The sequence below is a fragment of the Myotis yumanensis genome, unplaced genomic scaffold, assembly GCF_028538775.1.
Source record: "Myotis yumanensis isolate MYYU_CA2020_CCGP unplaced genomic scaffold, mMyoYum1.0.hap1 SCAF_13, whole genome shotgun sequence".
NCBI classification, from domain to species: Eukaryota; Metazoa; Chordata; class Mammalia; order Chiroptera; family Vespertilionidae; genus Myotis; species Myotis yumanensis.
In genome coordinates, this window is record NW_027223764.1 from 56,876,033 (window position 1) to 56,897,823 (window position 21,791).

Genomic DNA, 21,791 nt, shown 5'->3' on the forward strand with positions numbered 1-21,791 from the left:
AAATGAAAGAACAAGAGAATTCTCCAGAAGAGATAAATGAAATGGAGATAAGCAATTTTCTCATATAGAGTTCAGAATAATGATGGTAAAGATGCTCAACAGCATGAGAAAAATTATAGTAGCTATAAAAACAGGAATAAAGAATGACATAGCACAAATAAAGGACACATTGGAAGGAATGCACAGCAGGTTAGGAGAAGCTGAGGAGCAGATCACTGAATTAGAAGATAAGGTTGAAAAAATCACTCAGAGAACCAAAAAGAAAAAAAAAAAGAATTAAAAAACAGGAGGACAGCTTAAGGGAGCTGTGGGACAACATGAAATGTAACAATATTCACATAGCAAGTGTGCCAGAAGAGGCAGAAAGGAAGGAAGGAATAGAGAACATGTTTGAAGAAACAATGGCAGAAAACTTCCCTAACCTGGTGAAGGAAAAAGTCACACAAGTTGAGAAGTCACACAGAGTCCCAAGCAAGAAGAACCCACACAGGCCCACACCCAGACACATCATAATTAAAATGCCAAAAATTAAAGACAAAGAATCTTAAACACAGTAAGAGAAAAACAAGAAGTTCCCATAAAGCTGACACCTAATTTCTCATCAGAAACTCTACAGGCCAGAAGAGAATGGCATGAAGTACTCAAGATAATGGAAAACAAGGATCTGAAACCAAGATTACTATATCCAGCAAGGCTATTATTCAAAATAGAAGATTAAATAAAGAGCTTCCCAGACATTAAAAGGCTAAAGGAGCCCTGACCGGTTTGGCTCAGTGGATTGAGTGTCAGCCTGTGGACTCAAGGGTCCCAGGTTCGATTCCGGTCAAGGGCATGTACCTTGGTTGCAGGCATATCCCCAGTAGGGGATGTTCAGGAGGCAGCTGATCGATGTTTCTCTCTCATCAATGTTTCTAACTCTCTATCCCTCTCCCTTCATCTCTGTAAAAAATCAATAAAATATATATTTTTTTTTAAAAGGCTAAAGGAATTCATTATTACCAAGCCAAGAAAGCTAAAGGGACTGCTGTGTAATGAGAAGAAGAAATAGAGAAACCTAGGCATACAGAATTAAAATGGCAATAAACAAGTACCTATAATAATAAAAGTGTAATATGCTAATTAGACTGGACGACCCTCCAGACGAAGCAGGGGCTGCGAGGGAGGCCCAGGTCCTGGGTGCCTGCTGGCAGCTGGAGGAAAGCTCGGGTCCTGAGTGCCAGAGGGAAGCCAGTGCCAGCAGCCTGGGGAAGGAAGCCTACACTTGCACAAATTTCATGCATAGGGCCTCTAGTCAATAATAACCTTAAATGTAAATAGATTTAATGCTCCAATCAAAAGGCATAGGGTAACTGAATGGATAGGAAAACATGACCCAACTATATGCTGTCTACAAGAGACCCACCTCAGAACAAAAGACTCACACAGGATGAGAGTGAAAGGATGGAAAAATTTTTTCCCATGCAAATGGAAAAGAAAAAAAAAAAAGCTGGGGTAGTAATACTCATATCTGACAAAATAGACTTTGAAATGAAGGCCATCACAAGAGACAACAAAGGTGACTACATAATACTAAAGGGGTCAATCCAACAAAAGCATATAACTCTAGTAAACATATATGCACCCAATATAGGAGCACCTAAATATATAAAAATATTTCTAGAGGACTTTAAGGGAGAGATAGACAACAATACAGCCATTGTAGGGGCCTTTAACACCCCACTGACTTCACTGGATAAATCTTCCAGACAAAATATTAATAAGGAAACAGTGACCCTGAAGGACACACTGGATCAGATGCATTTATAGAACATTTCACCTCAAAGCTACAGAATATACATTCTTCTCAAGTGCACATGGGTCATTCACAAAGATAGAACACATATTAAGACACAAAACAAGTCTCTACAAGTTCAAGAAAATTGAAATCATATCAAACATCTTCTCAGATCACAGTGGAATGAAGTTAGAAATCAACATCAACGGCAGTAAAAAACACCCCAAAACATTCAAACACATGAAGGCTAAATAGCATGTTATTAAACAATGAATGGGTTATCAATGAGATCAAGAAAGAAATAAAGTCTTTTCTTTAGTCTATCTTATCTCATTCTAATATATAAAAAGCCAGGGGTCATCACGACTGAAACAATCAGACAGACAACCGAACAGCAGGCTGCGTGGGGCAACCAGGCCAGTAGTGGGGAAAGTTGGGGGTGACCAGGCTGGCAGAGGGGGGTAGTTGGGGATGACCAGGATGGCAGCAGGGGAAGTAAGGGGCAATCAGGCTGGCAGTGGGGGACAGTTGGGGGTGACCAGGCCTGTAGGGGGAGCAGTAAGGGGTGACCAGGCCAACAGAGGGGATCAGTTAGGGGCAACCAGGCCGGTGGGGGGAGGGGTAGTTTGGAGTGACCAGGCCAGCAGGGGGGGTCAGTTGGGGGCAACCAGGCTGGAAGGGGGCAGTTAGGGGCAATCAGGTCGTCAGGCAGAGGCAGTTAGGGGTGATCAGGCTGGTGGGAGGGTGCAGTTAGGGGCAATCAGGCAGGCAGGCAGGCAGGTGAGCAGTTAGAAGCCAGCGGTCCCGGGTTGTAAGAGGAATGTCCCTGATTGGAGAGGGTGCAAGTTGGGCTGAGGGGACCTCCCTATGCACAAATTTCTTGCACCAGGCCCCTAGTCTATATATACAAAAAGCCAGAGACCATAACACCATCACGATCATAACGACCTAACAACTGGTCACTATGACACCCACTGTGGTCAGCGAACCAGCCTGATCTCGCCAGATTGCCCCCAACACCCCGATCACGGCTGGACCAGCAGCCAACCACGTGACTGGCAGAAATCTGGAGTCTGGGGACCTTGGAGTTGCTCGGTCTCAGTCTCAGGCAGCTGCACAGGCAAAGCTCTCCTTTGGTGGAAGTGGACCTGGGATCAAGGTGCTGGAGTCGGGGATGGGTTGGAGAGGCTTTCCTGGTAGCCACAGCAGTCCCCATGGGCCATGCACAGGACCTGGGTGTCTCGCCCTGGTCAGAACAACAACAGGAATAGGGGCCATGGGGTGCAGGGGGCAGCGGCACAAAGGAGCCAGGAGGTGTGAGGCCTGACATGGACTCTACCCCGCCTCCTGGGCCCAGCAGCACCAGCAGGTGGGCCATGATATGCAGCAAGGCGCTGGGTCGCAGACAGGAGGGGAAGCGAGCCAGGAGGGCAAAGCCCTGTGCCAGCCAAAGTCCCAAGTGGCATGGGCGGGGCCGGAGCTAGAAACCCTGGTGGGATTGGCGGGGCTGCAGCCCCTTGCCTTTTCAGCCTTGGCCTTGGAATTCAGAGGTCAACCCCACTTCAAGAGAGAGGATGTGGTGGAAAGTGGCAAGGCCACAGGAGGGATAGGAAATGTTGTGGCCATCTTCAGGAAACACAGCTGCCATGGTCTCCAGTAACTATGAACAGATATAATCTTTGGTCTCCATTCTACAGAAGAGGAAACAGACTCCAAGAAGGGAGCCTTCCGCAACACCTCACCCACTTCTGAGACCTGATCCTGTGCAGCATTGTTTTCATTGAAAGAGGATCCAAAATGTTTTTAAATCTTTGCTATTTTAAGCAGGAAAGAATTTAGCACAGGGAATTAGTGCTTGGGAAATCATCGGAAAGCTGGAGGAGTGGGTATTAGGCTGGGCCCCCAGGAAAGACCCCCTGCACAGTGGGAGGAGCTGCCCCCTCAGCCACAACTGAATTCTAGGACATTCTGGCACAGCTGTGACCCGGGGATCAGGAAACTGCTGCCCCTGCAAGTGCCCTCCAGCTCCCACAAAACAGGTCACTGGGCACTGTCTCTGCCACAACTGCCTATGCACAGCCTGGATTCCGCTGCAGAAAACCTCCACATCTCTGCAAACATGATCACCAGCAGCAAACAGCCCAAACTGCAGGAAGATGCCTCTGCCCCACTTCTGCCTTCAAAATATTGTGCAAGCGCATCTAACTGGCAGAAATGGATTCATATCCAGAAACCTAGCTGCAAAGGAGTTTGGGCAATTTCAGACTTTTGTCTAGGAGTAAGATCTTGCCAATGTATGTCATGTGCCTGATATTGATAAAAATGGGGCCCGACTGGTGCGGCTCAGTGGTTGATCTATGAACCAGGAGGTCACAATATGATTCCTGGTCAAATTTCAGGTTTGATCCTCAGTAGGGGTGTGCAGGAGGCAGCTGATCAATGATTCTCATCATTGATGTTTCTACCTATCTCTCCTTCTCCCTTCCTCTGAAATCAATAAATATTTTTTTAAAACAGGGTCATGCTGTATATCTGTGTTATAATGAGTTTTTCACTTCATAGATCACTAACGTCTTTCCTGTTAAAACCATACTTAGAGAACATTATTTATTTATCATTCATTTTAATTGATCTCAGAGAGAAGAAGGGAGAGAGAGAGAGAGAAACATTGTTCCATTGTTTCCTGCACTCACTGGACTGGGTATTGAATCTGCAACCTGGGCACATACCCTGACTGGCAATTGATCCACCACTTTCTGGTGTATGGGACGATGCTATGCTGGTACCCTGACCCCAAATTCCAGCCTCCAGAACTGAGAAAAATACATTTTTGTTGTTTATGCCACACAAATTTATGATATTTTGTTATGGCTGTCTGAGCTGACTAATCTATACTAATAAAAGGGTAATGTGCTAATTAGACTGGGTTGACAGGACATCTTCCTGTCATCCTTCCGAACAAAGCCGCGGTGACAGGGGCTGAGGCAGAGGCAGTTAGGGGCTATCAGGCCGGCAGGGGAGAGCAATTAGAGGTGATCAGGCAGGCAGGCAGGTGAGTGGTTAGGAGCCAGTGGTCCTGGATTGCTAGAGGGATGTCTGACTGCCGGTTTAGTGGGATCAGGCCTAAACTGGCAGTCGGACATCCCCCAAGGGGTCCCGTATTGGAGAGGGTGCAAGCTGGGCTGAGGGACCCCCCCCCCCATGAACAAATTTTGTGCACCCAGGCCTCTAGTATTCATATAACTACAACGATTTTTTTAAGTTACTATTTGGCTGTTATATCATTTTCAATATTTCTGTGTGTTAAGGTTTACATTCCTGACAAACAGATATAATATTATTTTTTTAATCCAACTAAGTACCTCTATCTTTTAATATGTAAACTTAATCTATTTACATTTACTGTGATTTCTTTTATGTCTATACATATTTTTTATTTATTTCTCCTGTGTTTCTATGTACAATTATTTTTTTAAGTTTTTTTCTCCCTTCTTTATTATGTTGAATTAATTAGTATTCTTTTAAAATTATTTTTTGTCTTTATTTCCCTCTCCTGGCTTGGAAGTTATACATGCTGCTTCTAGTCTTTACTTGTTGTTCTGAAAAGTTTAACATGCATCCTGGACTTCGGAAGTCTAGCGCTGCCCTGCTCACTACGGTGGGGCTGGTAGCCACATATGGCTCCTGAGCGTTTGAAATGGGATCAACTGGAAAATTAAGTTTTTAATTTTAATTTAAAAATCAATACACAACACAGTTGTAAAGGTTTTACATATGTAGGTGAATTATCTTTCTCAATTTTACATTTTGTGAAATCTAAATATAGATTAAATATTTCCAATGGAAATTTAGCATCCAAATTGAGATGTATTATAAATATAAAATACACACCAGATTTAGAAGATTTAGTATAAAATATATAACATGCTTCAATAATAATATTTATATTGATTACATGCCGAAATTACAGTATTTTATATATTGCATTAAATAAAATATATTACCAAAATAAATTCACATGATTCTTTTTTAATGTGGCTCCTAGGCAAATTCTAATTCCTTGGCATTATATTCTGTGGCACAGTGCTCATCTAGGTTAAACGTCGTGCCCAGGAGTCTGGATGCCCTGTTTTCCCAACATTTCCCTTCCATTCCATTGTCTTCAGTATTTAGTTGTGTCATAGGCAATATTAGTTGCCCCTTGTTCTTCACGATCCCACCTGAATTTACCACTCTCCTTTCTTTTCCACACAGTGACGATTTGGATTAACCAGAATGTTTGCCGATGGCTTCATCCACCTGTACACCTGGCGTCCTGTGCCTCCTCGCCGTTCAGCTCCCTCATTCAGCTTCCACGGGCGCCTGCAGGCTGCGTTGTCTGGCCCTGCGCCTCTGTGGGAGCTGCGTGTGCAGGAGCCAACAGCCAGGGAAGCCCACGCTGCAGGGGGGACGGGGGTGGGGGTTGGCAGCACTGACCCAGCCCCACAGCTGCGGCCTCTGGGGCAGCCGCCCCGCCTCTGCCTTAGCTCTGCACTGGGCTAGGGCAGCTCAGTCCCCTCCTCCTGGCCGCCTCCCAGAAAGTACATGTGATCACCCTGGCGCAGTCTTTGGGGCAGAAGACGGACCTGGCGCCTGGGCCTTGTGAGCCTCGCTGACAGGGTTTATGGCCAAAGCATATTCCTGACCCAGGACCTGGGGCGCCATTCCCCAGTGCCTGCTTCACTGCTCACAGACCGTCCCAGCACCGCAGCCCAGGGCCTGCACTGGGGCAGGAGGGGGCGCTCACTGCTGCCTCCATATGTGCTCCTGGACGCCTCACCCCCTCACTGCCTCACCCGCATCGCCCGAAGCCCCCAGAATGTTTCCCGTGGGTGTTGCGCAGGTGCCTCCGGGGGCCCCTTAGGCCAGCAGAGCCTTCTCCCGGGAGGGGCCCTCCTCTGCTGGGTCATGGGCACCTCCGTGAGGCCCATTGATCCCCAGCCATGTGCCGAGAGCTCCATCCTGTGGACGCATTTGCCCAGCACAGGCAGGTTTAGCTGCGCACCTCTGTGGACTGGCTCTGTTCCTTCCCAGTGATGAGAAGCCTCTTCAAAAGCAGGAGGACCCCATCCCAGGCTCCAGATCAACTTGCACATGGACCCACATAAAGCAACGTCCATCCTGCCGACGCTGGCACCGGGTGACAACCAGGAAAACAAAACCACTGAGCTGGTCAAGCAAAGTTCCCTGAGAGCCCAGCCTGGGCTGCGGTGTGGTTTGGCTACGTTTGTGATGCTGGCTCACTGAGCGGAGGCCTGCTGGGACCACCCGGTTTCTGGGGGCTTCCTGATCCCCGGCAGGGACTTCATCTCAGGGAAGCCAGTCAGCCCACTGATGGAGACAGGTTCTTAGCCAGGGTTGAGGGTTCCCACCCAGTCACCCGGGAGGCCCCAGAAAAGACCCAAGAGGCACCCACAGTCTGGCCGCCAGCCCCACACACTAAGCGTTAAAGAGACTGATTCTCTGCCACTTGCTGCCAATTCGATTTTAAACACAAATGCAAAGTCGGCACTAACACCGCTTAGGGGTGTTTGACTGTCAGGTGGTCATCCCAACTTATAATGGATTGCTTTTCAATCTATCATGTAAATTAAAGTGCAGAATTTACAAAAATGTCCAGGAAACTCAATTTGGGAACCAAACATGGTCCCAGCTAATGCTGCTGCTGGTGGAAGAAGGTGGAGGAACGGGCACTCCCCGGGCCATGGTGGGTGTCGCTGCCATTTCGTGGGGACAAGTGCACAGCCCTGAGCTACGTTCTTCGCCTGACTTACCTCCCTCCGTCCTCACAGCGTCCCCTGGGGTGGGCACGTGAGCCTCCTCATCCTGCAGGTGGGAAATGGGCTGCCTCAATGCCCTGTTCTCTCAGCTGAGCCTGCACCGCCTCCCAGCAGGCAGGGCCAGGAGCTCGCCCTCCTCCGGGAGCACAGCAGAGGCCTGGCCTGCCAATTCCTATCGGTCCCGATGGGAGGGGTCTGCAGGGTCTCCACGCGGCACACTCACCTCGCTCCTCAGCAGCCGAGTCCTGGCCCTGCGGCAGGAGGGGTGCTCCCTCACCTGTGCCAGCACCTCTCTCCACCACAGCCTGCTGGCCCGCCTCCCAAGGCCCTCCGAGGGCCGGTGAAGGTTTCCACCATGCTTTGGTGGATGGTGGGCCTGCTCTGCCATCGTCACCTCCAGGAGGCTGAACTGAATGAACCTCCCCCCCAGCCCCAGCCCTACCAGATTCCCAGTGCACCAGTCCATAGCCAGCCATGCCCACCTGGTCAGGGAGGACGAGAGCAAGGGCCACACTGAGCCCCAGTGAGGGGAAGGCTGGCCCGCCCTCAGGGAAGGGGGCTGTCTCCCGGCCAGAGCCCCACTGGGGAGCCAGGTCAGTGAGGGCCAGCTGCCTGCTTCTCTCCTTGGCCTGGGCTGCGAAGGGTTTGAATCCGCTGGCCTTGGTTTCAGAGCTCAGCAAAGCCACTTGTAATCTGTCCCCTTGGGAAATTGGCTGAGCCTTTCTTTTTAAAAATATGTTTTTTGTTTATTTCAGAGAGAGGAAGGGAGAGGGAGAGAGAGAGAGAGAGAGAGAGAGAGAGAGAGAGAGAGAGAAACATCAATGAGAGAGAAACATCAGTCGGCTGCCTCCTGCACATCCCCTACTGGGGATCAAGCCCTCAACCTAGGCATGTGCCCTGACTTTGAACGGAACAGGTGACCTCCTGGTGCCTGGGACAACACTCACCCAACTGAGCCACACCGCTGGGCTGGCTGAACCTTTCTCAGTTTCCCCGTCCACAAAGTGGGGAGATTTGGGTGATGCTGGCCTGAGAAGTGGCTCAGATCTCCCCTCTGCAACCTGAGGGTTCCTCCCCTTCTGATGATTTCTCCAGCCCTACCTTCCTCCCATATTGAACACACATCACTAGGCCAGGGGTGCAGAGCCCAGCTGATCAGAGCAGACTCCGTGTGGAAATCCCCAGAAATCCACACACCCTGCCAGTCCCACGCAGCTCCAGGGGAGGGGAGGTTGCAGGTGAGGGTGGAGCCACTGGGAGCTTGGTGACCCAAAGGCTGAGGGAATGTGAGATGGGGCTGGAGGGAAGCCATGGTCCAGGGGCTGGTGCCCGCCAGGGGGCGCTCTGCACCAAGTCAAACTCCAGGCAGGCATCCCTGGCTCAGCCTCCCTGCCCCAGCCCTTCCTGGCAGAGGTTGGCCTCCTGGGGAAACATTTCCTGAGCTGAGGCTGCTTCAGGATCTTAGCGGGCCAAGGACACGGGCACCGCGCATCCTCCCCAGAGGCACCGAGGAGCCAGGGAGCCTGGTGCTGACTAATGATGCTCAGCCGGCCGGGCGGCGTCCTCTGGTCCTGCCTGCCTTCCCTGCGGGGTGGTCACATGGTCACATGGGGGCCTGGCTACAGGGTGAGAAGAGGGGCAGGAACCTGAGCAGCCCTCCAGCAGGTGTCTGGCTGCTGGGACCAGGTGAGTAGACCCCGGTGGGGCAAGGCCCAGGCAGCTTTCCTGGGATCCAGGCCCCGGCCACCGCCCCCTCGCCCCCCCCCCCCCCCCCCCCCCCCCCCCGCCTGCCAGAGCCCAGATGCCCATCCTGTGAGGGGTGCTCAGTGCCCCATGCTCACGCGCGCCGCAGCTGGGGCCCTGTGGGAGATGATGAGGGTTGCAGGTGAGCTGGCGGCTAGGCCAGTGCAGGAAGCAGGCCATCTTCCCATGAGGATGAGGGACCTGGGTTGGAGCCCCACCCACCTTGTTAGACTGTGGGTCTGGGGTAGCTCAACCTCCCCGTAACACTCACCTGGGGCTGCTGTGGGTTTGGTGCACAGTCAGCACCTCCTAACTGCTAGCTGTCATCATTAATGTTGCCTGCAGCGGAGTGGTGACCATGCAGGGCACCTGGCCTGAGTCCAGGACAACCTGGCATGGCGTCCTGCAGCCCCCACCCTGAACCCATTGACCGGCCCTCGCTCAGAGCTGCTCCGAGCTGAGTCACCCAGCTCCACCGCTGCCCTTCCCAGGGCGCTGGCAGGCCCAGGAGTTGCTCCCGCTGTGCTGAGCTTAGCTGGGTGTGGCCTGCCCTAAACACTGCTGCCAAGAAGGGAGGTGAGGGCAAGGTGAGGGCTGGCTGAGTGATTGACAGCAGCCCTCTTGTCCCCTCTGTCCCTGAGGCTGCTCTCTGCTGGCTGGTAAGCAGAGCCCACCCTACCTGCCCTTCCACCCATGTTGTCCCCAAGGCAGATGCCCACACTCTGGGGCTGTCATCCCTCTGCAGGCTGAGGTCAGCAAGGTCACTGCCCCAACCATGGCCCTCCTGGTATAATCATCCCCCCCACATACACACTGTCCCCAATATAGTGGGGGAAGTGAGGGGCAGGGGTCTTCCCAGGGCACAGAGGCCTGGTTCATTGTCTGCTGGGTCAGCAGAGCTCAGGTGGGAGCATAGACCTGGCCAGAGAGCACACGCCTGGCCAGGGGAAGGGAGGAGGCTGGGGACAAAAGTAAGGGCAGTCAATCCATCCAAGGGGAGGAACTAATATCGCTGCACACAGGCGCGTGCGTGCATGTGCACACACACACACACACACACAGGCACACACGCACACCCGGGCCAGTCTCATTCTCGTGCCCTAGATGACCCTGCAGTGGGCATTGTATTCTCGGAGCCCTTCTCCCCTCCCGTAGTCATCGTGCCCAGCATCTACTCCAGCTTTCCCTCCTTCGCACACCAGCCCGGACAATGCCTGTGGCAGCCCGCTCCGCCCTCCTGGGACACATCCAGGTTCCATGAGCAAATCAGCACCTCTCGTTACCCAGCGTCAGGGTTGGTTCAGGGGTCGACTGGCTGCCCAGCAAGCCCATCAAGGCCCTGAGGAAGGAGATGTTGGGGAGGGAGGGAGGAAGCTTCCCAGCACTCCTGAGGAGACAGCGGGGAAATGTCCTTTCTTGGTGTGAGACCGTTAGACATGGAGGAGGGGCATGGGCTCCTGAGCTGGGTCCAGCCTTCCTTACTCATCAGAAAACCTTGATGGGGGTGAAGCAGACACCCAGGAAGCAAACAGGAGAACTGGGGGGGGGGGGGGGGGCTGGGTATTTTCAAGCTGCTGAATCTAGCCATGTGTCAAGTCCGTATTATGAGGACTTTCCCACTAAAGGGACCATAAGTCTCTTCTTGTGTTTTAAGCCCATTTTAATTGTCTTTTGGTTTCCAGCCACTGAAAAGGTTCTTACCTGACTATCCTCTTTCGACCAAAGATGAAAATGGAGACCCAGAAGGAATAAGAAGGCGCCAGACAGATCACAATGAACACCTGCACAGTAGGTGTTACGTCCCTGCAACATGTGGAACGCACTTACACTCAGCATGGAACTGGGCAGGCCGCACTTTCATTCACTATATCAGGGCGTCCGTTTCCGTAGCTCGTCCAGTTTTATGCTCCCAGAAAGAGGAGACACCTGCGCTCGGTGCAGCGCCCTCCCAAAGCTCCTGCAGCCGGACCTAGCCCTCCTTCCTCCCGCCCCGGACCTGACCCTCCTCCCCACCCAGGCCTGCTGTCACCCTCCGCCCTGCCTGCAGGAGGACACAGAGGAAGGTCATGCCTCAAGGCTCTCAGGCTTCACTCTGGGCACCTCCATGTTTTGATCTCGGGCTCCATCTCTCTTCTCATTTGCACTTTGCACTGCCCCCCTGGGCAAGCCAACCCATTCATTTGGGCCCTGGGGCCTGACCACATCTCTGATTTAGGGTCCGCTGCTCTCTTCAAGCAGCCAGGCTCCCCCAACGGGCTTCTGCTGCCAGTGCCTGGGCACAGAGGACTTCGGGGCACAGAGACTCCTGGGCTCAGAGGACTCCTGGGCACAGAGACTCCTGAGCACAGAGGACTCCTGGGCACAGAGGATTCCTGAGCACAGAGACTCCTGGGCACAAAGGACTCCAGCAGCAGAGGCTGTCCACCCCCTGCCAAGGCCTAGAGCAAGACAGTGCTGCCCCAGGCCGCCTGCCCGCTGAGCGCTGTCCAGCAGCCACTGGCAGCCGCAGCCTGAACTTTGCTGGGGCAGCCAGGAGTGAGAGGGACCCTGCGGTGGGAAAGGGCCCCACCACCAGGAGCCAGGAGCATGGCTGTGCTTGTTTCATCTGCATAACAGTGGTTGGTTCTGAAACTGCAGACAAGGTGCAAGTTCAGCATAGCAGAGGCGGGGGCAGGGGTAGGGGCAGGGAGACAGGCAGCAGCTGCCCCTCCGCCTCTGAGCTCCACATGTGCAACCACAGCAGCACGTCAGTGAGGCCAGCTGCACAGACTTCACTTGGCTGTCTCCTAACCAGGATTTCTCTTTTCGATTTTCTACAACCGTCAATGATGCCCAGTTCCCAGAATGGAATGAGAAGCAGGCCTGTGGCGGCCAGTGGATCAGGGTGCGGCCCGGCCTGGGTGCCGGCGCGCTGGGCCCCGTGCCCACCGAAAGGACTGCGCCCGCAGCAGCCGTCGGGGTGGCTCTGGAGGCCGGGAAGCAGGTTGGAGATCGCGGTCTGTGCCCGGTTTCCAGCACAGAAAAGCACAGCTCCTTCCCAGTCCAGGTCAGCAGGTGGCGAAGGTCACGTGTCTGACCCGAGAGGAAGGCGTTGCCCTTTACCAGCTCCATCCCCACTCGTCCTAGGGTCCTTGTCATCGCTGTTCTCATTCACCCTTTGAGGAACTGATACTGGAGGCCCCGTGACTTGCCCAAAGCCCTCCCCGATCCCTGGGGACACTTGCACTTAGGGGACCGATTCCTCACAGCGAGGCCTCTAGTTTGAAATCCAAGGAAGTGCCGAGGCGGGCATTCTAAGCTGCTTCCTGGAGATGCTGCCTCCTGCACTGCCTAATGCAGTTGCCTGTCTGCTTGAGGATGTGGCTGCTTCTCCCTAAAAGCGATGCCCCAGGACCCTGTGCGTAGACTGCAGCTCCACCCTCACCATGCTGCCCACGGCCTCCAGCAAAAGAAGAACATTTGCGGCCAGATATTTTGGTAAGAATTCCATTTCATTCTGTGTGGAGGAGGATTACCTTTGCTCTTGGGAGGGGCCCTCTCAGCTGGCGGGCTGGGAGCAGCCAGGGCCCCCGGGACTGGCCCGGGTGCAGTGTGCACCCCGAACTGGGGAACAGTTCCAGGTCTGCCTGGACAGCAGCGCCTGCGGTGTGGCCAGGGCTGGCAGATCCTGGGCTCTGAGGACGTGCAGACCGTGCAGACCGAGGTGCGAGTCCATCCAGCATAATGCGCGGGGGGTGGGGGGGGGGGGGACTTAAAAGTGGGACGCCCTCTGGTGGGGGTGCCAGCTGGGAATCACACAGGTGCTGCTGGGCCACACGGCATTGGCCAGGTGGCTGTGCAGCGATGCTTCGGGTTCTGGCCCCTTCAGGTGATGATTGAAATCCTAGACACGGCGGGGAAAGGGAAGGCAGTGGCCCTGAACCCGGCTGTGCTTTAGAGCCAGGAAGGAGCTTTGTAAAATGCCAGGCGTTTCAAATTCTGGACACTGTCGCATTGATTGAGGGTGGGTCCCAGGCATCAGCATATTCCTCAATTCCAGGGGAGCCTACCGCTCAGCGGGCCAGGAAGCACGGGCGCGAGCCCAGGGCGGCCCAGCCTGCGCAGCCTTTGGGGGCCTGCACGGTGTTTGCAGGGCGAGGAGTCAGGCTCTGTGTTTGCAAGCCGGGTGCTGGGCCCACGCTGGGCTGGGCGCCTCTGCGGGCGTGTGGGTGGGCACTGCAGGGTGTTTGACGGCTCTGGACTTCCCTTCTGCAATAGGTGGGAGCAGCTGAGTCTGGCCTTGAACTCTTCGGTCCTAATGCGTGTGGGTCTGTAAAATCTCCACGTTCTAGCATCACCAGGTTTGAAGGGAAAACTCACTTGCTCTGGTGGAAGGTTCCAGCCACCAGGTTTTCATGCCTCCTGGCTTCAGGGTGCAGATGCGAATCATTTGAGAAAGACAAATGAGATATCGCACGCATACCTGACTTCTTAAGCATTTACTTGGAGTAACTTATTACAGTGAAATTCACATAAAATTAACCATTTTTAAGTGACCCGTTAATTCCATGTAATTACATGCACAGTGTCTGTGGCCCGCCACCTCTCTCCAGCTCCAGATGTTTCATCACCCAAAGAACCCCCTCCCCTCGCTCCGCCGTGGCCCCTGCGGGTCTCTCTCTCTGCGGACTTACCTGTGCTGCGTAGTTCACGTGAACAGCCTCATGCGACATGAGTCCTCTCTTTACTGCTTCCTTGACTTAGAGTAATAGCTTTAGGGGTCGTCCACATGGTGACATGCATCGCACACAGCGGGCAGCTTTGTCAAAAAGGCCCTGAAACGCCACTGGGAAGAAAAGGGGTCAGTCAGCATGGGGAAGTGGCTTCCCACCCATCCTTGGTCTGGGTCAGCCCTTCTGTCTCTTCTCCCTCCCTCTCCCTCCCTCTCCCTTCCTCTCCTTCTGTCTGTCTCGGTCTCTCTGTCTCTCTCCCTCCCTCCACCCTCCCTCCCCCTCCTTTCTTTTCCCTCTCCATAGATTCTGGAGGAGACTGTTGAGGAACCTGAGCTTGTTTTTAACTGAGATGTTCATGGAGTTTGGGTAAACAGAAGGCTCTTTGGGGTTCAACTGTGCTGCCATACTTCACTTTACTTCGCCCACAGTGCAGTCGAACCAGGAGCCACCTGCAGCAGGAAGCCAGAGGCCAGCCAGGTCTGGGTCTCCTTCGGGGGCCTGTGCTGAGGCTTGCACCCCGCCATGGGCACCTGTGGCTCTAGCATGTTAGAATTTTCCTGTGACACCCCTGTCTGTTCCGGCCAGCTGCACCCACTTTGCTCAGCAGCCTCCCAGACCTCTGCTCACGACCGGCCGGCCTCTCCTAAGGACGGGGCTTCTCCTGTAGCTGACCCCCCTGGGTACTCCCCACCATGAGCGGCCACTGCATGCCTGAGCCACAGTGGCAAGAAAGATGGTGGCCTCTGCCCACACCGGCCAGAGTGTCCAAAATGAAGAAAGCAGCTCTGAACCCAGCTATTCCTACAGGTCCCCAACTTCCTGACCCACAAGCCGACCTTCAGCACCAACGGGCACCTTGCAAAGGGTATCCTCCTCCATCACACCCCTCCCTCATGCCTTCTCGACTCAGTGGCTTTGTTCACATGGCCTTTCCAGGTAGGGAGGCAAGAGTATGTCCTAGGAGATGGAAGCCTGGGAGGGAGGGGACTGAAGGGTAGAAAGGGGTGAGGTAGTTGATGAGTGGAAAGGTAGGGAAGTGTCGAGTTGTGAAACTTGGGCTTTCTCGCGAGCAATGGGAGCTATTGGAAGTAGTAGGCATAGGACTGCTGAGGTCCGGATTGCTTGTAGAAGAATGACTGGCAGCAGGGTATGAAGTCAGCGCTCACCTCTTCATTGGTCTTGCTGATCCTACCCTTTCCCTTCATGTCTTCTCAGTACTGCAGCTGGAGCAAGCTCTTAAAGCCTAAACCTGATTAGACCTGTCACTAGCACAACACATCCCCGTGGACTCCCATCCATCCAGCCCACCATCACCCGTCACATCCTCTCCGTGTACACCCCCACTGGCTCAGCACCAGCAGTGCCGCCTCGGTATTCCTCAGGTGTGCCAGGTCTGCCGTGTGCTCTGCCCTCTCTCCAGCGCACCTTCCCCCAGAGATCACGTGGCTCACAAACACTCCTCCTTCAGACTTTTACTCAAATGCCACCTTCTTTGAGGCTTTCACTAACTGCCTGTCTGTCTCACATTGTAACTGGGGCACAGGTAACCTGCCCACCAGCATCTCAAAGACCCAGGCTGAAGGCACAGCCATTATCTCAGGCAGAGCTGGTAGCCAGGCCAGATGGCAAAGGGAGAGATTGAACTCTAGAAGGCTCTCACGTTGGCAATGAAATCCTTGTCTGTAAGTCATACTCCAATCACAACTCATTGCCCCAACTACACACCAGGAGTTCAGAAAGTACAGCCCTACTGCGTGCCTAGAAGGAGAGGATTGAAAGTATTTGGCAAGCCACACTAATGACTGCACTAGTTTTTTTTACTGTCTTACTTTTCTTCATAGTAATCTTTATTATCTCATGTAGTTAGGTATTTCATTAGCTTTACTCAGAATTCACCCCACTGAGTGTATAATTCAGTGATTTTTAATAAATTCATAGAATCATACAACTATCACCATAATCCAGTTCTGGGACACTTACATCGCCCAGGAGAGTTCCTTTGTGCTCATTGCGGTTACTTCGCACTCCCACGTCTAGCCCAAGGAGAGCCCCTGTTTTCCCTGTGCATCTGTAAACTTGCTTTTTCTGGACACTGTGTGTAAGTGAAATCATCTGCTAGGAAGTCTTTTGCATCAGGCTCCCTTCACTTGGTTTCTGAGGTTCATTCATGTTCTCGTTTGTGTCAGCAGTCTGTTCCATTTTAGCTGAATAAGACTCTGTCGTATGGATGTGCATTTTGTTTATCCACTTACCAGTGGATTTATGGTTGTATGGTCCAGCATATGGTCTATCCTGAAGAATGGCCCACGTGTACATGAAAATAATGTATACTCTACAGTCATGGTGAGGAGTGTCCTATACATATCAATTAGGTAGAATTGGTCAATACTCTTATCCAAGCCTTCTATATCATTGCTGATATTCTCCTTAGCTGCTCTATCAATTATTGAGATTAGAATATTGGAATCTCCAACTCTTCATGTATTTTGAAGCTGTCTTGTAAAGTCTGTATATATTTATAATTATTATAAGTTTCCTGATGTATTCACCCTTTTTCCATTGTGAAATAATTCTCTTTGTTTCTTTTCCTAATGTCTATTTTATTTTATATTTACACTAGAGGCACGGTGCACAAAATTCATGCATGGGAGGGGGGCATCCTCAGCCCAGCCTGCACCCTCTCCAATCCAGGACCCCTGGGGGGATAACCAGCAGTCAGACATCCCTCTCGCAATCCGGGACCGCTGGCTCCTAACCGCTCGCCTGCCTGCCTGCCTGACACCCCTTACCACCTCTGCCTGCCGGCCTGATCACCCCTAACTGCCCTCCCCTGCTGGCCTGATTGCCCCTAACTGCCTCTGCCTCGGCCCCTGCCACCGTGGCTTTGACTGGAAGGACATCTGGAAGATGTCTGGTCTAATTAGCGTATTACCCTTTTATTAGTATAGATAGTTACAGATGTCTTACAGTTAATGTTACATGACATATCTTTTTTCATCCTTTTCCTTTCAATGGTTTTGTGTCAGTGAATCTACAGTCTCTTAGACAGCAATAATTGAATCATGCTATTTCATGAAGATAATTTTTGCCTTTTGATTAGAGTATTTAGACCATCCACATTTACTATGATTATTGATATGAATTTAACTTTACCATTTTGTAATTTGTTTTCTATATGTCACTTTTATTTTTGCTTCTCTGTTCCTTCTTTACTATCTTCTTTGTATTACTTTCCAGTATACCATTTAATTTTCACTGATTTTTTTTACTCTATTTTTGTTATTTAATTAGTGTTTCCTCTAGAGCAGGGGTGGGGAACCTCTCTCTGCCAAAGGCCATTTGGATATTTATAACATCATTTGTGGACCATACAAAATTATCAAGTTAAAAATTAGCCAGCTATATTTGGTCACACATTTAATTAACTCACCCCTAATGCCTTGGCAGGGTCAGACCAAATGATTTCCCAGGCCTTCAATGGCTCTTCGGCTGGACATTCCCCACCCCTGCTCTAGGGATTACAATATGCATTTTTATCTTAATCTATTTCAGATGAATACTTCATTCCAGTAAAAATAGAAACTTTGCCCCAAGGTAGTTTTATTTCCTTCCTCCTCCTTTGTGTTATTACTGTCATATATATATATCACATCCATACATTATAAACTACAAAACTACTGTTATAATAATTGACTTATACGACAGTGGTCACATAAGATTTTAATAAGGTGGAAAACTATCACCTAGTGACACCATAGCCATCATAACATCATATTGCACTGCATTACTTACATGGTTGGGATGGTACTGGCGTGCAGTGTTCATAACGTCTGCGGGAGTGTATAGTAATGTCCCAGGCCTCCACATTCACTCACTGCTCACTACGTGACTCACAGGACTTTCTAGCCCTGTAAGCCCACTCATGATAAGTGTCCTACCACAGGTATACCTTTTTTAAATCTTGTGTACTATATTTTTACAGTACCTTTCCTATGTCTAGATACATAAGAAATTACCATTGTGTTACAGTAACATGCAGCACAGGTTTGCAGTCTAGAAACAGTAGGCTATGCCATAGAGCACAGGTGTGCAATAGGCTGGACCAGCTAGGTTTGTGTGAGTGCACATTAGGATGTTTGCACAATGACAAAATAGCGTAAGGACACTTTTCTCAGACTGTATCCCATAACCAAGTGATGCATGACTTATTTACAGATAAATAACCACACATTTATCATTTCCTGGTGCTGCCTTTCTCCCTGTGGACTTCATTTCTTACTGCCGGGCTCCATTTCCTTTTACCCTGGAGAACTTCCTGTAGTGTTTCTTATGGGGCAGATCTGCCAGCAGGGCATTCTCTCCATCTTCCTTTATCTGGAAATGTCTTTATTTCGTCTTTATTTTTGAAGGATAGCTATATGGATAGAGAATTCTTGGGTAACAGTGTTGTTGTTGTTTTTACCCTTTAAATATGTCCTTCCACTTTAGCCTCCGTTGTTTCAGATAAGTCAGCTGTTAATATTGATGGTCTCCTCTATGTGATGAGTCCTTTTTCTCTTGTTGCTTTCAAGACTTGCTCTTTCTTTTTAATAGTTTTACTCTAATGTGTTGAACTATAGATTTCTTTTTATTTATCCTCTTGGGATTTTTTTTGAGCTTGCTATATGTGGAAAATAATATTTTTTCATTAAATTTGGGCACTTTTCAGCCACTAATTTTTCAAGTAATTTTCCTGTCCCTTTTTCTCTTTTGTCTCCTTATAGGACTTGTAATACATGCATATCAGCATGCTTAATGTTGCTTTACAGGTCTCTCAGAGGCTGTCCTTTTTTCTTCAATTGTTTTGTTCTGAACTTCTCTAGATTCTTCAGATTGGATCATTTCTATAGCTCTCATTTCAAATTCACTTATTCTTTCTTCTGCCATATCAAATCTCCCATCGAGCCCCTGTTGTAAATTTTTCATTTCAGTTATTGAACTTTAAATTCAATAATTTCCATTTTTAAACATATTTTATATCTCATTGAGATTTTCTATTTGTTGATTCATTATTGTCATGCATCATTTAAATTCTTTAAATTTTTTTCCTTTAGTTATTTAAACACATTTACATAGTCGTTGTTGATTTTTTAGTATTAGTCTGCTAAATAAAAAATCTGAGAATACTCAGAGAATTTCTATTGACTTTTTTTCTGAGTATAGGTCACCTTTACCTATTACTTTATATATGTTATTACTTTTTTGGTAAAAACTGGACATTTAAAATAATATAGGAATTCTGGATTCTTATTTACCCACTAAGTACTGTAATGTTGTTGTTAAATTGTTTATTTGGTAATTTGCTTAGGATAAATCTGTCACCCCTGTGGTATGCAGTCACTAATATTACTGCTTATATTTTTTTTTCATTCTTCCTTTTATTTTTAAGCTTGACTTCCTAGGGGTTTCTGTGCAATTCACTGATCAGCCAATGACTGGACCAATGTTGTTTTCAAATCTTGAGCCAGTAAATCTTCCATTCTCGACCAATAGATCATGTTTGGAGTAGGGAAATGCTGTCAAAGTTTAGGCTATTTCAGGTTTTCCATGGCTCTTATTTTCTTCTGGGCTCTTCATATCACCTTTGTACATGGCCACAATCTTAGGGCTGGCAGAGGTGTGAGGTACAGTGACCTTCTCTGGTCTCCACTGGACATGCATGTAGCCTAAGTCAAAACATGTGTGCCCCAAAATGACTACAACCTCAGACAGAGCATTGATTCTCCCCATTTACCTACTGCCAAGATTGTCTATTCCATTGACAATGCCTCTTGGTAAGGGCATCTCTCAACACTCAAACTTGAATGAGCCACTTTTAACTTTGTGAGCAAAGTTGATGTACCCCACCCTGACCGAACCTCTGTGATGACTGAGCTGGGGGAGTGAGATACCCTAGGCAAGAACACCAGACTCCCACTCTTCTTACCTAAGGTACAGCAGTTTTTCAAGTATACGTGCTTTTGAGACTTGCATGCCTTTGGTCAATTCCAGAGAATGAAAATGGTTGTTTTTGTCAATTTTGTCTAGATTTATAGTTGCATTTGGGGAAGATGACTTGCTGACCTCATCACTCATACATACCTAGAAGTCCTGCTTACTACTTATTTATTTCACTTATTATCTATCTCCCCTCTCCTATTAAGATGCAGACTCTATCCTACATGCTTTATTTCCACTACTCCTTTGGTCACTATTCAAACACCACTTAGAGGGTAAGGGCAAAGGTTAATGTAAGAGCTGTTTTCACAGCGTCTTGTTGAGTGAGTGAATGAATAAATGAATGAACGAACAGCATGGAGAAAAGACTACTGGGGGTCAAATGGCCTTCCTGCAGACCTGAGTCAATGAGAATATAGAGGGACAGCAGGCTTGAGAGATATTAGGAAGAAAGGATGGACAGTGCTTGCAGTGCTGGACAGGAGAGGCATTGAGGATGCCTGGGGTTTCCGGTCGGGTAGCAGCAGGATGTTTGGTTTGGGTGGTACAGGGCAGTCTTGCCGAAACCAGGCACTTCATCACAGAGCTAAGCAACCATACCGGGCCCAGGTGTCAGAGAAGCTGAAGGAGACTCCATGGGATGTTAGGTCAACGGCAGGCCCAGCTGCTGCCTCACACCACTGAGGTGAATCAGCTGATCAGCAACAATGTGTGTGCTGCAGAATGGCTGCTGCTCCCCTTCCATCTCCCAAATCGCCCCAGAATCTCCCTGTGGCACATCCTAAAAGGATGTGTTCTCAGCCTGGCCAAGATGCTTTATGAAGCCACCTCAGGTGCTTATTCTCTGGTTTTGGTTATGGGAAGCCAGTGGAAGATGTGAGGGAGATTCCAGCAGAATGGCTCTGGATGGAGTAGCTGATCGGTGGAGATCTTAGTTCCACCACTTACTTACCTCCTGGTCTTATTCACGTGGTAGCATCTCTCCACTGGGTTCCTCACTATGAAAGAAGATAGTGATGGGTTCCTCACAAGACTGTAACAAGGGATTGAACCTCTGATAGAAAGCAGAATTCAAGGAAGGGCACAGGTAATTCACGAGTGAATAGAAATTCCCTCTCGGACAAACCAAGGATCCTACTGCTAATCTCTGGCTGTGAACCTTTTCCTTTGGGAGTGATGGGTTTGTTTCTGGTGGAACTTCTGTGGAGGGACACAGGGACCCTCTCCTTGGAGCCAGGCACCCAGTCTTCTCCAGTGTCCAGGGAATGCAAACCCAAGACCTGCCAACTGAGGGTCCCAGAGGAAGGTGGACTATCGTAGAGATGAGAGCTAGCTGGGGTCACTAAAGGTCTGGGAAGTTGATTCAGTGGGTCCCTAATGGAGGGTTGAACATTTATTTGGTCACTTAGCACACACTTGTTGTGCCAGGTACTGCTCCAGGCCCTGTGGTGCAGCTGGTAACAAAACTGGCATTCACGTTCATCTAACAAGGCATCTGCAGAAAGCTGTTCTCTGAAGTTCCATGTGGACTGTGGGCCTCTGGGGATTAAATCAGGATCTTCCAGGGGTAGGGAGGGTAGAGGGGCAGTAGAAGTTGTTTAATAAAGAATAGTCATTACACAAAAGTTATAAAATTTAAAGCCCCCGGCTCCTGGTTCCAACTTTAACATATAAAAAGCTTAGAAATCTTCATTTCTGTCCTTACAAAGAAAAAGCTAAGCAAAGTTAAAATCAGTGACTTTTCTTAGACCCATCAGAGAATTGAGG

The 21,791-nt window shown here is 49.9% G+C and overlaps 1 protein-coding gene across 5 annotated transcripts in view; it reads left to right on the forward strand.

The window, feature by feature from the left end:
- Positions 1-12,515: 12,515 nt before the first annotated feature.
- Positions 12,516-21,791, forward strand: part of ARHGAP22 (Rho GTPase activating protein 22) — a 159,083-nt gene continuing 149,807 nt past the window's right edge. For all 5 annotated transcript variants that reach the window (XM_070433185.1, XM_070433187.1, XM_070433188.1 and 2 more), the window contains exon 1: positions 12,516-12,813. In XM_070433185.1, the coding sequence (XP_070289286.1) occupies positions 12,762-12,813 (52 nt within the window). In that variant the 5' untranslated portion in view covers positions 12,516-12,761. The remainder of the gene's footprint in view (positions 12,814-21,791) is intronic.